The sequence below is a fragment of the Petaurus breviceps genome, unplaced genomic scaffold, assembly GCF_028583685.1.
Source record: "Petaurus breviceps papuanus isolate PSGF00001 unplaced genomic scaffold, PetGlider_PUasm1.0 582, whole genome shotgun sequence".
In the NCBI taxonomy this organism is placed as follows: Eukaryota; Metazoa; Chordata; class Mammalia; order Diprotodontia; family Petauridae; genus Petaurus; species Petaurus breviceps.
Window position 1 is genome coordinate 7,765,772 of NW_027186390.1, and position 15,841 is coordinate 7,781,612.

Genomic DNA, 15,841 nt, shown 5'->3' on the forward strand with positions numbered 1-15,841 from the left:
ATTGTTTTTAATTCCTACAAACTACAGAGACATTTTAATGAAAAAAGCATAAGATGTGGGGTCAGAGGAGCCCTGGCTTCAGTTCCCACCTCCAGCACTTATCCATTGTATGACCCTGGGCAAGTCACTTAGCTTTTCAAAACCTCTTTGTCCTCTTTGGTAAAACAAAAACGAGATGATGCAGGTACAGTGTTTTGAAAGACTTAGAGAACAATATGAATGTCAGCTACATACTAGGGGTCCTAAAAAAACGATCCCATCAACAATACCTCCCACCCTATTCAGCAGGGCATGCATCTTGAATTTCTCCTGTGGTGAAAATACATTTGCTCTGATTCGTCCATACTTTTTCAGATAATCACACTTTGACCATTGACACAGACTGTTATAATAGTTTGCCAGAGCCACTAGTACATATCCTGCCATGGAATGGAGCAAAACTCACATTCCTTTGGGGATAGGATAACCATCCTTGGTTTCATTTGGCACCAAAATTCTCACTGTGCTAACGAATCCACCACAGTCAATCTTTCAACAAACTAGATAATCAGTGAAAGTGTGGAGACATTTTATTATAAGTCTCATATCCAGTGCTTTTTTCAAAGAACTTCCTAAGGAATCACATAATGGTGAATTTTAGCAGGGAACTGGGAAAGGAAGGGGGTTGTTTGCTCTTCACTCTTCATATGGAATAAGGCAAGCAGAATCTGAGCTCTAGCAGGATTCCACTTTGTCTCTTTTCCTTATTCATAAATACAATGTAAAGGTTTCTGCCCAAAGGTGGTAACCTCTGGAAAAGTCTAAGGTCTCTTTCCCTGCTGGACTCTGCTCTCGGTGATATTCCAATAGAATGTTAGGAACAATCCTTAAGAATACTACCCTTTGTGTTTTCTATCATCTATTACATTTAATTATGGGCCCCTCAATTTAAGGACACTGACAAATTCGAGCTTTTCCAAAGAATGGTGAAGTGTCTGAAAACCACATCCTCCTGAGAAACAGTTGTAAAAACTAAAGATGTTCATCCTGGAAAAAAAGATTTACGAGAGATACAGCACTTTCTTAAAATCTTTAAAGGGCTAGCCAATGGAAGAGAGATTAGATTTATTCTGTGTGAATCAGAAGGGCAAATTTAAAACCAATGAGCAGGTGTTTCTGGCAGACAGTTTTCACCTCAATAAAGCGTTAAGCTGTTCAAAAACAGAACAGGCTGTCTTGGAAAGTAGTTGAGTCCTCCATCATGAAAAAAAATTGTCCAAATACAAGCTGGAAGACTACCTATTTTAAAAAGGAGATTCCTGCACTGGATAGGAGGTTGCAAGCTAATAACCAATTAAAGTTCCAGGTTCCTATGAAGGAGCTTCTTTAGGACTAGGGATCAGTTAAGGGAAGATCTCCAGAAGTCATTTTCAAAGTTCATTAAGAACAAATAAAAGGGCATCTGGGACAGCTTTGAAATATTTATAACATACTGACCCATTTGTATAGAATCTGAATTATAGGTTTATCCACTGAGAGTTAGAAGGGACCTCAAAAGTCAGTTAATCCAAATACTACATTCTAAAGATGAGGACTCTAAAGTCCTAAGAGGTTAAAGTATAGTTCACTGTAGCACAGGCAGAAAGGAGCAGAGCTAAGATTTAAACTCAGCTCCCATGACTCAAAATCCAGGGCCAATTCCCCTGCACCATACAATGATCCTCCTGTAAATTCTGGACTAATATTATTCTTAACACCCAAGTTCCCAATCAACCTGTCCCACTGCCCAGTTCTTTCCTGGGCAATCACCATAGAGAAATCTTTCTCAATCAGGATCTGACCTAATGATATTCCTGATACCCACCACTAAAAATTTTTACCCTATATGTAATCTTAACTAAACTTCTTCCCAAATAACAGCTTTGATTCTTATTTTGAGTCTCATCTCACATTCCTTAGCCACAGACAGTGGCTCAATCTGTGCCTCTGGATAGTTCCTTTTCAAGTCCATTCTTCTTAATGTGGAGTCAATAAAGAGACTCCCAAATTCCTTCATTTCACAAAACTTGAGCGTTGTGCTCTGTCTTAACCCAGATGAGCTAAGACTGACTAATCTTGATGCTTCTAGAAATCTGATAACTAAGAAATCATATAATCCCAGGGTCCTAAAGAATAATGTATCTAAATACCTACCATCTCCAAAAAGATGTGTCATAAGCTTGGTAAGTGTCTGCTTAAGGTCAAACTCCACCAGCTTCACAGCCTCCAGGGTGTGGGTCTCCTGCTTGTGGGCAGAGCGGTTACTTTGTTCAAATAGCTGGAGGGGTTCTCCATCTTTTATGTCACCAAACAACTGTAAACCAAAGAGAATGGTTTGAGTTCTTTTAAATAAACAAGTAGCAAAATTTCCTATCAGGTTCTACAAAGGAACATGAGAAATTGATGATGTCATGTCATTCACTAAGTGAGAGAGAAATCCATTAGCTTTTCTTTTCTTTTCTTTTCTTTTTAAAGCAATCGGGGTTAAGTAACTTGCTCAAGGTTACACTGACAGTTATTTCTGGGTGTGGTGCTAAGTATCTGAGCCCGGGATTCGATCTCCAGGTCATCCTGACACTGGAGCCGGTGCTCTTACTCGCTGAGCCACCTGGCCACCCCGAAGCAATTGGGGTTAAGTAACTTGCTCAAGGTTACACAGCCAGGTGTTTCTAGGTGGGTGCTAAGTGTCTGAACCCGGACTCGATCCCAGGTCATCCCGACACTGGGGCCGGTGCTCTTACTCGCTGTGCTACCTGGCCGCCCCTTCCATTAGCTTTTTGATCAGTAAATGAATAGAAGTCAGATTGTTGTAGTCACACATTCACTTGGTGCTTACTGGGTGTGCAAAGCACACCAGCCATTTCTGTTGTTGTTAAGTTTGTTTTCTATTTAAAACTAGGTCTTTCTATCTTCCCAAGGGCAGAATTTCTGAGGCTACTCTCAGGCCTGATCCCATTACTGCTTAGCTCTGGAGCTCCAACCACTTGGTTCCCCACTACAGGCCAACAGTGAAACACTGAAAACACTCAACTGGTATAGCCCTCTAGCACTTATTGTTCCCAAACTCAAAAGATCTACTAGCCTGTCTCCTTGGTAGATGGGATTATAGGTAAAGGCCCACCATCCCCAGCTCACATTAGCCACTTTGTAAAGTGATTAAAGATTTAGGGGGCATGCCTCTTACTCTTGATTCCCTCTCCTATAATAAAAATCATCATAATTATAACAATAACTGCTAGCATTATATAGCACTTTAAGATTTGCTAAACACTTTATATGTGTTCATTGATCCTCACAACAACCCTGGGAGATAGGTACTATTATTATCTCCATTTAACAACTGAAGAAACTGAGGCAGAGAGTAGCTAAGTGATTTGTTCAGAGTCACACAGCTATTAAGGCTGGATTTGAACTGAGACCTTCTTTCCTTCAAGTTCAATGAGCTATCCACTGTACCACCTAGCTGATATTGGCCTATTTTTTTGGCCTGTGAGATACACTGAAATCTTTCTTCTATTTCTAGGTTGTACAGCGAATATAGCCAATGCAGGTGTATCACTTAACCAGTGAAATAAAATGACCCATTCTGATTGCCCAGCAATGGATAAAAAACAAATGAGGTCATAAATACATGGCATCCATAAAATAAGGAGGCTGCCGCTATAATACCTATACTAGTGTTGGACAAATTTAGGTATCAGTTCAACTAGCTACTGCCAATAAGCCAGCATGAATCAGAAAGACAGATTTTATTATACTCCAAGTGTGATATACCTGACCAGCACTTGATGAGAATGTGTATGATTCACAAATCAGCTATTAATATCTATACATTACATGAAATAAAGGGGGGGAGGGGAAGATGGCTGCACATTAAAGTACAACTTGCTATACAAGGAAATAAAGTATGTTTTTTAAGGAGAATATATATCATTAGCTACAGGAGATAGCCAAGGGATGTGTCCTTGTTGGTTCACTAAATCAAAGGGAGTTATCTGTCAGGCTAGATAAGGCAGAGGTACATTCCAGAAATCCTCCTTTAAAAAGAAAAAGCAATTAGGTCTTTTGTACCAATTAGGGGAGCAAAAAAAAGGCACTTGAAGGGAAACAGCTATTGCAATTGGTTCTACAGTTGATGCAGGGGTCATACACATCAAAATGGCAAATACAGAACAAAATGGGGTCAGTAATGTTCTCCAAAAAATTCACTTTAAGGGAAAGTTATGTCAGAAATTCTGATGACTCTAGAAAGTGCACAAGCAAATCAGGGTTTCTTCCTTGAGAGGAGTCATCTTGACAGGACACACAAACACTGTCATTTTTTTCAGAATAGCCTTGGGACTCCTCGTGTCAATTGCCTTCAGAGCCAAGTGGTAAGCCGCCCATCTCATTATTTTTGAGTCACATCTTATTTCTGACCATAAACATTAAAATGTAAACCAGTCACCCACTTAGTCACCAACATGGTTCCAAATGGCTTTTGCTGGTCAAAAACAATCATATACGTGATACTGAGGATGTTGGACAAATTCTAAAAAGAAAAGACTTTCAAAAATCTTGCATGTGATGATAGCATCATAGAGATACATGTATGGCCTTCCAATGTGACAACAATGAAGATGATAATCACTTGAGTGTAAAAGTTGTAGCATGGTTGTCAAAAATAGTCTGTTTTACAATAATGTCTTTTGTAGTTCAATCTTTTATCATAAGACATTATTTGACTTAAAGGCTTCAATTGAACACTATTGCTCCCTAAAAGGTATGGTTTGGTTTGGCACAGCATGTTAATTCAACATACCGTCTTAGTGGGTTGGCAAAAGAGTAGTTGGGGCAGCTAGATGGCACAGTGGATACAGTGCCAGGTCCGAAGTCAGGAAGACTCATCTTCCTGAGTTCAAATATGGCCTCAGACACTTAACTAGCTGTGTGACCCAAAGTAAGTCCCTTGACCCTATTTGTCTTTGTTTCCTCATCCATAAAATGAGCTGGAGAAGGAAATGGAAAACCACTCCAGTATCTTTGCCAAGAAAACCCTAAATGTGACCAGCAAGAGTCAGACATGACTGAAATGAATGAACAACAACAAGAACAACTTTAATCTAAAATAATATCCTGCCACGGAGTTCACATTTGGACACCAAAGCAGCTGTTTTTCTCTTTTCAAGACTCGAAGCACAGAAGAGGGGGAAATGAATTGCCACTGTCTCCTTACTGAATGAAAATAACGAGTATAATGACTACAAGGCATGTCCCTATCCCTGTCATCTCTCAGTTATAAGTTCAGCACAAAGGTTAGGATATTTAAACTAGAAAAAGAGATTAGGACTCACTAGAGTCTAGTTTTACTTAAGAAAAGGCACAAGAAAAGAAAAAAATGGTACTGACTAACAGAACTTATTTCTAGAAGGCAACTCCCCCCCCCCAAAAAAAAAAAACCCCAGCTTCTAGAAGGTAAAATAAACTACAAAATTGTTTCTATGCTGCTTCGGGAAATGCAAGATGGGTAGATGGGAAGAAAAGAAAAGAAGGGGAATAAATAAATGTGTTTTTTTTTTTTTAAGGAAAAAAAAGGGGGAGGCTAGGTGGTACAGTGAATAGAGAACCAGTCCTGCAGTCAGAAAGAACTGAGTTCAAATCTGTCCTCAGACACTGAACACTTACTAGCTGTGTGACCTTAGGCAAGTCACTTAACCCCAATTGCCCTGCCTTCCCCCTCTAAAAAAAAAAGAAGGGGGGTCATCAAAAAGGCAATGGAAGAGAAGAATAAAGAGCCCTCTTCATCCTGGTATCAAAAGTAGTAGTTTGGGAAAGTATTCATTAACATTAAAATTGCCTTTTGAAAGGAAAGCCACAATGGGTTCCTTCAAGTGCAAACTGTGAGAAGAAAAACAAACAATCTTGGCCTTGTTAGTTATTACTACTACACTATCCTGGAGAAGAGCTATCCCTCCTTCCCTCCCATCAGACAATGACTTAAAAGACTGCTGCTTCTTAATTGGACACATCTGAGTCTAAAATCCTATATGAGCACCATGACCTCTTTAACCCATAACATACTGTATTTGCTCAAAAAAAACCTTATTAAATCAATTCCCAGAGTTCCTTGTGATCTATGGTTTAAACACTCACCTTTGCTGATATAGATATCATTGCATTATTATTAAAAGAAAGGGAGTCCTAACCTCAACAACCCACCCAAGACCAGAAAATCAGATGAGAAAGTCAGATTGGCTAGAAGGACAGCATAGTAACAGGAATGTTGGTGACCCTACTGCTTATTCCATTGCTGGCTTCCTGACTCATTGGTGTGAGGCAACAATGGAGAGTGAATGCTAGAGAAGGAAAGTTTCTTTCGACTCTATAACAAAGGCATTTCTTTTCTAATTTTTTTGTTCTGAATTTAATGAACACCCAAAAAAGAAAATACTGTATATCTAAATATAATGTAGAAAAGGAAAACATTATATGTGAAACTGACAATCTAGAATAATAACAATAGTGCTTATATAGCATTTTAAGGTTTGCAAAGTATTTAACAGATATCTTATTTGATTCTCACAACAACCTGGGAAGCAGCTGCCATTAGCAACCCCATTTTATAGATGATAAAACTGAGGCAGAGGTTAAGTAACTTGTTCAGGATCAAAAGCCAGGAAATGGCTACGGCTGTATTTGAACTCAGGTCTTCCTGACCCAAGGTCCAGTACTCTGTATACTATGCTATGTAGCTAACTCTATTTATTTATCTATATTATGTACATCTTGCTTTTTTCCTAAGTATGTAATTCCATTATTTCTATAGCTGTTCTGCTTTTTTGTTTCCCTCTGAACTTCCTTCTGTTTACTTCTGTAGATTTTTTTTTGGGGGGGGGGGCGGTTTCCAATTGAGAAATTTATTTAAACCAAATAGGTGCCTCATTGTCTCTAATCTTAGAAGAAAGTGTTGGGCCTCTTGGTAGTAAAGTGTGGCTTGTGCTGGCAGCACAGAATTCTGTGGGGCCGAGGGAACTTGATTTTGGAGTCGTAAAACTGCTTGACTGCGGGCCGGCAGCATTTGCTGGCAGGAATTTCTTCCACTTTCATGATCTGGATGGAGTGGGCCCGGGCACGGTGACAGGCTCCTGTATCTCAGTAGCACTGAGTGACAGCACCAGCAGTGGACAGGTCCCTGTACTCCCTGTATATGTTGTGGGTCCCACTCCTGGAATCATAATACAGCCAGATGCTAAAGTTCTTCACTCGAAGAGGGTACTTTTCAAAGACCTGTCCGCAGTATAAGATTTCTCCAGAAGACTTCTTCATCTTTTTCAGCTGGGAAACAAAGTACCAGAACCAGGACTTCACTACGACATGATTAGGAGCAAAGATCCACATGTGATAAAGAGGTGGCACAGGGCTCTCTGGAGTGGGCAGGCAGCGCCCAACTTCCTTATACTCTCTCAGGGTGCCTGAGGCCTTCATGGTGCTGCTGCCTCATGCCCCGCCAACCCACAAAAGGACTTCTGTAGATTTTTAAGGATGCTTCAATAACACTGACAAATTCTTCCTTCTCCTCCTCCTTCTATTTCTCCTTCCAACACTTCCTCCCAAATTTCATTTTTGATTAACAGCAAACATCTGTGAGTCATCCCCTCTGATTGTCACTGGAAATATATGTTGTGGTTTATGAAATAAGTATGCTAAAAGATCTGCACAGGGCTTGGCCCAATGACCTTGGCTTCATCAGTACCATGTCTTAATAAAAGCTAGAACAAAGGGCTTTAAATATCAACATACCAAAGAGCACCAGCTCCAGATAAAATCATCTCAGAAAGACAGTCAATATTTCTGCAGTTGAAAAGAGTGTAAACTTTTAAAGCAGGAAGGATCCTCAGGAATCATCTCATCTGATCTCTTAATACTACAGATGAAGAAATAAGACCCAGAGACATTAAACTGCTGAGAACTAACTGATGGCAAAGTCAAGATGTGAACCAGGTCTTTTGAACTTAGTCTGTGTTTTGCCACTTGCCATTATGCTATTCTTCCATTTGCTTGGGTTTACGTTTCAGAGAAAACATAGAGTACATTATAAGATTCTATTCCCACTAAAGACATTTTAGAAGCGTCTACAAGACAAAGACCTGTGATACATGGCACATTTCTCCCTGTTCTCTTCATGTGGTTTGACATTTTGTTATGCAGATAAACCCAGGTGAATCAAAAGACAAATTCCATCCCTACTATAGCTCTTTCATGAAGCCAAGCTCACACAATTCACTGTGTGAAAGAAGAATAAGTATGAGAACATAATTGTCAAAAAACTTTTAGGACAAATATGGAACCAATCACCAAGATAAAAGCCAATGGGACATTTCAAAATGAGGCATAAAGTAAACACAAGTAAAACTGCAAACAAAAATAAACGAAATTTATTTTTTCACCAAGTGCTGAGAGAGAAGAACAATATAGGGGCCATAATGAGAATAGAATTTCAATGTGATTTTTGGGGACAGCTCTGTGAGCAAAAGACCACATCATTCTTCTGATCAAACGCCTGCCATGTTTCTCCATTAACTACTGAATAAAGAAAGAAAATATGGAATAAGTGAAAAAGATCAGATTTATAGTTAGGAGACCTAGGGTTTGAGGACAGAGTTGGTAGCTACCCAACCTTGGATAAGTTATTTAACCTGAATGAGCCTCAATTTTTAAAATGAGAATAATGATACTTATACTATCTGTACCATAGTTATTGTAAGAAGTGTGGACTCCTTTTTTTACTTCTTCTCCAAGTACTGAATGCCTTCTACAATCTAATTTACTTTTCTGGAATGATCTCACACTCCAACTCTTTTTATTCTCTATTGTCTGGCCCAAATAAACTCGTCAATGCCCTCAAATCTCGTATGACCCCTTCCATCCCTGCCTTTGCTCATATGCTATCTCTTATGCCTAGAATGCCCCCCACACCCAAGCCCACCATCTCCACCTTTTGGAATACCTCCCTCCATTCAAGGCACAGATCAAATGTCATATGCACCAGGGACTCTTCTATGTTCTGCACCCCCAAGAGTGAGCTCTCCCTCTTTGTTTCTTATCTCTGTATGCTAAGCTCCTATCTTTATACATACTTCATTTGCTTGCCGAATGAACTGAAAGAATTTTGAACAAAAGCATCAGGGGATGATTTTCAAGGTATCTCAAAAAGTAGAATACAGCAAAAGAAGGAAAAAATAGTATTTTCTTTCTTTGGGCAGTACTTTTACCCTAGAATGAAAATTGAAAAGAAATCAGCAAGTTTTCCTATTACATTTAAAGACATGGCAGAGTATGGGAAGAGTTAGAAGGGGCTCATATGCCTTCTTTTTCATCTTTAGAAAATCCTTCTCTGATAGATAAGAGTTCTTGAAAACTATGTAAGCAAAAGATAAGATCCTTTTAGTTCCTACCAACCTAGAAAGACTTCTAGAACAAGTCCAGTGATAGTTTTTTGTCTAAGGAAAGGTTCCTCACTAGATTATATAAGATGGAAGAATTTTTCAGCTTTAGCAACATTTGAAGACTATCCACTAAATTGTAGAGGAAATAGAATCTGCGTCAGTAGAGGGACTAGCTACACTAATAAAATTACATATGCCTGAAGTTTGGAAATATAAAAATGGTCTGTGTATTCACCAGGAGAACTCATGATGAACAGAGAATGGAAAGGAATAGGTCAGTTTTCACAAATGATCTTATATAGCAGAAATTTTCACTAGTACACAAGTAACCAAGATAATGCAGAGAATATATGAGCCTACTACATCAATTGCTTATTGGTTAAAAATTAGCATTTGACTCAGTAGACTAAAATGCAATGTTAAAGATTTCCTTTAGAAAAGCTGTCTCCCACATAAAAGTTGAAATCACAAAAGTTTTCACATGTGACTACATAGATAACTTTATTCAATGATGCACTGACTAAAAGCATCAGACAGGGAGATACATGCTAACCAAAAGCATTTGCTGGTGTCACAGTGGATATCTTAAGAGGAATTCAAATAAAAGGGGAATTTGCTACCAATGGTAAGGTTCTTGACATATTCCTACTCACAACACTGTGATGGATTTGTGGGATATGGGAAAAAAAGAGATAGAAAAAAACACTCACAGCTTAGTACAGGGGGCCAAATGATAACTAACCAAAAAAATATACTACAAACTAAATAGCTATGGAGAGCAGAGGTAGGGTGGTAGCATATTTGACTAGAATGGGTATAGAATAGGTACATATGTTGCTGTCACACACATTACAAGTTTATATACAAAATATAACTGAAGGTTCAATGGTGGATAAAAGACTACAGAGATGTAATCCTAGACAACAATTTCTGGCATAGCTTAAGGAGCCCCTGTTCTTATCAGAGGGTCCCTGAAAAAAAGCCATCCCTCAAGGATGTATACTAAAGATATTTCAGGGATAATGGTTTGGGAGAAAGTCCCCCTCTAAAATTTTGTTGGGTTCTAAGTATTCTTACCTAATGCTCCTGCAATAATCCCATGGGCGGGTTGGTGCTCCAGGCTAGGTTTTTATGGTGCTGTTGACAGAGCACACTCAACAGAAATGTGAAGACTGGGTAAATCTCACTAGGTCAAATGTTACTACTTAAACTCAAGGAAAGTTAAGCAATATGATATAGAGTTATGTTATTGGAGAAATAGCTCCTCTCTGAGTTCATGTGGTAGGCAACTGCTGCCAGATATATATTTACCACAATGTAGAAATTACAGAGGTAAAAACCTAGGCTTTATTATTATGGTCAGGTAAAGATTCAGGCTTCAGAGAAAACCTAAATTATAAATTATTAAAACCCAATTATAGGAATTCTAAAAAGGCTTATTATAGGAAAAATTATGTCAGAATGACAAAGAAATAATTCGTTTAAATATTGCAATCTTGTAAATTCCTCTTAGGTCATAAAAGGTAAAGAAAAGATGAGTCCATAATCCCATGCTTCCTTCAATGTCATAAAAGTTGCACAAACTTACTTGAACAGTCATAATCTCATACAGCCCCTAAGGAAATAAACTTCATCAAGCAATAGTAAACTAAACAAAGTTACACATTAAACTACATTTAGAGAATTCACAAATAGACTGATTGAGGAGAAATATTTACATGGTCTCAAGAAGTCAGGGATATTTGAGATCCTTCCTCAAGATTCTTATCTAAGGGATGCTTAAAGTTCTTAACTTAACATATTTACATTCCATGGGGCAGGTTTTGGTCAGATGAAGTTAATATTAACTAAAATTTGCCTGAAGAATGACTGAGTCCCAAATAATAAAAGAAAATTTTGAAATTCCCATAAGTTACATAAAGAAAGACTTGGGGCCATACATCTAAGCACAATATTTTGAATCAGAGAATTTAATTTTATGAATAATATTTATCTTTTTCCCAATTACATGTAAAAACTATTTTTACCAATCATTTTTAAAAGTTTTGAGTTTCAAATTCTTTTCTTCCTTCCCTCCATTTCCCCTTCAAGGAGATGGCAAGAAATTTTATATAGCTTATACATGTGCAAACATGCAAAACATGTTTCCATTAGTCATGTTCTGAAAGAAAACTCAGACAAAAAAAAACCCCAAAATCCAAAAAAGAATAAAGAAAGTGAAAGTATGCTCCAAATTGCATTCAGACTCCATCAATTCTTTCTCTTGAAGTCCATTTTTCATCATGTCTTTTGGAATTGTCTTGAATCATCATATTACTAAGAAGAGCTAAGTCATTCACAGTTGATCATCATAGAATATTGCTGTTACTGTGTACAAAGTTCTTCTTGTTCTGCTCACTTCATTTTACATCAGTTCATGTAAGTCTTTCCAGTTTTTTTCTGAAATCATCATGCTTGACACTTCTTATAGCACAATAGTATTGCATTACAATTATATACCAAACTTGTTCAGCCATTCTCCAATTGATGGACATCTCAATTTCCAATTCTTTGACACCATCAAAAAAGAAAAGAGCTGCTATATGTATTTTTGCACAAACACATCCTTTTCCTTTTCTTTTAGTCTTTTTGGGATACAGACCTAGTAGTGGTATTTCTGGATCACAGTTTTATAATTCTTTTGACATAGTTCCAAATTACTCTCCAGAAAGATAAGAGCAGTTCATAATTCCAACAGTGAATTAGTGTCCTAATTTTCCTATATTCCCTCCCACATTTATTATTTTCCTTTTTTTCTCATAATAGCCAAACTAAATGTGAGGTGGTACCTTTAATTTGCATTTCTCTACAAAATAGTGATGTAGAGCATTTTTCATAAATGACTTTGATTTCTTGATCTAATAACTGCCCATTCATATCTTTAATCATTTATCAATTGGGGAATGAATTATATTTTTTTATGAATTTGACTCAGTTCTCTATATATTTGAGAAATAAGGCCTTTATCAGAGAAACTTGATACAAAATTTTTTTCCAGCTTTCTGCTTTCCTTCTAATCTTGGTTGCATTGATTTTGTTTGTGCAAAACTTTTAAATTTAATATGACCAAAATTATCAATTTTACATCATATAATAATCTCTATCTCTTGTTTGGTCCTAAATTCTTTTTTTATCCATAGACCTAACAGGTAAACTATTTTTTGCTCTCCTAATTTGTTTATATCACCCTTTGTGTCTAAATCACACCCATTTTGACTTTATATTGTTATACAGTATAAGATATTGGTATATACCTAGTTTCTGCAAATCAGAGAATTTCAGAGTTGGAGGGAACTATATTTGATTCAATTCAATCCAGCTAATATTTCATAAAAGATGACAGATCTGAGCCAGAAGGGACCTCAGAGGTCATTTGATTCAACCCCCTTTTTTTTAGAGATGAAGAAACTGAGGCCAAAGAAGGGAAAATAACTTTCCCAAGGACAAAATGGTAGTGAATGTCCGAGATGGACTTTGAACCTGGTTCTTCTGGAGTACTCTTGTCATTTTAGCAAACTGATACTTATATTAAGCCAGGATGTGTAAGGTACCACTCTAAGCTGCTTCCCCATGCATGATGTATACTTGCTAAAACAGAAGGGATCTTGCCAGATGTTAGCCAAAATGTAGGAAAAGAAAAAGAGGAGCTGATGTAATTAGTATGCAAAGCAAAATTTATTCAAACATCATAGTTTTAAAAGCACTTAGCACAGTATCTGGCACATAGTAGGGACTTAATAAATTCTTACTGACTAACCAAGAAAAAAAAACCGTGAAAAGGATACTTGGAACTGATTTGAAATTTTGAGCAACTGAAAAGTCAACCAAGTTATTATATCTCTAATGTAATTAACTTTGGATTCATAAAATAACATCTAACTAACCACACTAAATATAGGTCTAATAACATAAAAGTAAGTTGGCTGGAATGAGATGCCAACAGCATCTTTGCCTTGAATGTATCTGATAAACATCAAGGCATGTATGTATCCAGATATTCCAAGCTGTCTCAGAGAGAAAAATATTACTGGTTAATGTGACCAAACAAATTGGCCAGGACCCTTAGCCAGGGCCAGGTACACCAGATACTACCTATGTGCACACAGCTATATCTAGAAGAAACTCAGGGAATACTACCCCATGAGTGGGCAGAGGTACAAAGCAATGAAGCCATGGAGAAGCAATTCCCATCGTATAACTTTCCAGGTCTTGTTTTGAACACAATCTTGTTTTTGTAAGCCTTCTGAAAGTTTAGCAACATTATTTAGCCCTTTGCATGGGCTTGTTTAGATAATGCTAGCTAATTCCTAAAGTCATGACAATATCTGAAAACCTCTGTCTGTGGGGCAGGCAGAATTTTAATCCACAGAAACTCAAATTGTTCTTCCTCTGGCTGCAAATTCTCATTGCTTTAGAAGAAATATCTTCCAAAGTCATTTGCATGTGCATCAAGGATGGACAATATATTTGTAAGCAGATACAGAAGTTTAATTTGATTGTATGGCTTTATTAGAGTGGCTCATATTGAAAGAATTAGCACATTCACCATAAAGGAAGAAAAGATTGCTTCCAATTAGATTAACTCACATACATTTTTGGGGGGGTGGGTGGGGGGGGGGGAGGGTGGAATCTTAAATTCATGCATGAGTGCCATCTAGTGCCACAAACAATCCACTGCATGATAAGTACTAGAGATCTAAAATACGGAATCATAAATTTCAATTTCTATGAGCAAAAATACGATTTGAGATAAAAGAACATGAGAACAGTTAACAAATTGCAAAAACAAAAGAAGATGAATACTGATATTAGTATGCTTGTTCTAAAGATAAGGAAAATTATGTCGATGCATTAAATAACTTGCCCATGGCCACATAGCTAAAGTAATACATCGTAAGTAGAATTCTAATGCTGGTCTTTCCTGAGTTCTACACTCAGTCTAGTATGTCCTGCTGTATCTCTTAAGTCAAATACAGACATATAATTTTATCTCTAATAGAAATACAATTTTATCTTTAATTTTGATGGCTTAAATTTATCATTAAGAATATCACTTATTGTACCATGCTATAAATGGGGTGATGCTTTCATGTCTATTGAGTTGGATGTGACAATTAGCCATTAGTCTAAGACTCTTTCTGAATTATCAGGAGGTTCAGAGAAAGCCGGTCTGGAGATCTGAAGCTAAGAACATATTAAAGGAAGCATTCTGGGGATAGGAGACTGAACATTCCTCCATGATAGGGTCAGAACCATAACTTAGTCAGTGGGTAAACAAATATTTATAAGGTCCCTACTACATGCTGGGCATTGTGCTAAATTCTGGGCATCCAAAGAAAGGCAAAAACTGGGCCTTTCTCTTTAGGAGTATACATTCTAAAGACGGGGATGGCATATAAATAACTTGGTGTATACAAGACATATACAGAGAAGATGAAGGCAATCAAAAAGGGAAGGTTTGAGAAGCTGAGAAGAATAGGAAAGGTCTCCTGTTGAAGGTGGGATCTGATCTAAGTCTTAAATAGGAAACCAGAAAACTCAGGAGACAGAAGCAAGGGGGCAGAGGATTACAAACATGAAAGGTGGACAGAACAAAGGTATAGGGATGAGAGATGCAATAGACAGCATAGCTGCATCCTAGACTTCCTCAAGAGGAGTAAGATATAAGGAGGTTGGAAAGGTAGGAAGGAGGCAGAAAGATAAAAGCTTTAAATTCTAAATAGAGGAGTTTATATTTGATTCTGGGGAAAGTCATTCATTGAACAAGATAGGTAACATGGTCAGTTATAGTTTAGAAAAATCAGATTGAGACATGAGTGAGTGGCAAACTTCAATAGTAAGGGAATTTGAAGATCTTCCCTGCCCCTTAATGGGCCTCACTTGGAGCCCAACAAGAGAAGTTTGCTTAGGGGAGGCTTGTTTTACAGGAAGGTCCATACCTTTGGCTACTTGGTAACTAGGCAGTAGATCATGAAGGTTGTAATGTCCTCTGACTCTGAAGAAGGCTATATATACTCTGAGGTGAGGTTTTGCTTTGGGGCTCATATATGGAAAGAGTTATATAATTTGGACAGATGGGACTCTGGGTAGCCATTGAGTCCCCCAGCTTTGAAAACCCAGATGTTGGTGCTTCTCTCTCTGGTAACTAAATATGTATGTATGTAATGGTCAAACTGCTACCCTGTCTGCTGGTCTGTTGGACTGTGTTATTTTTTCTGTTTGTATTTTTTTTTTTTTGCTTTTTCGTAGGGGCAGTTGGGGTTACATGACTTTCCCAAGGTCACACAGCTAGTAAGTGTTAAGTGTCTGAGGCCATATTTGAACTCAGGTCCTCCTGACTCCAGGGCCAGTGCTCTATT

The 15,841-nt window shown here is 37.7% G+C and overlaps 1 protein-coding gene and 1 pseudogene across 6 annotated transcripts in view; both read right to left on the minus strand.

Moving 5' to 3' along the window:
• The window catches only part of FARS2 (phenylalanyl-tRNA synthetase 2, mitochondrial), a 631,346-nt gene that overhangs the window by 454,856 nt on the left and 160,649 nt on the right, over positions 1–15,841 (minus strand). For all 6 annotated transcript variants that reach the window (XM_069103546.1, XM_069103545.1, XM_069103541.1 and 3 more), the window contains one exon: positions 2,173–2,332. In XM_069103546.1, the coding sequence (XP_068959647.1) occupies positions 2,173–2,332 (160 nt within the window). The remainder of the gene's footprint in view (positions 1–2,172; positions 2,333–15,841) is intronic.
• On the minus strand, positions 6,952–7,482 carry LOC138173441 (large ribosomal subunit protein eL20 pseudogene; annotated as a pseudogene).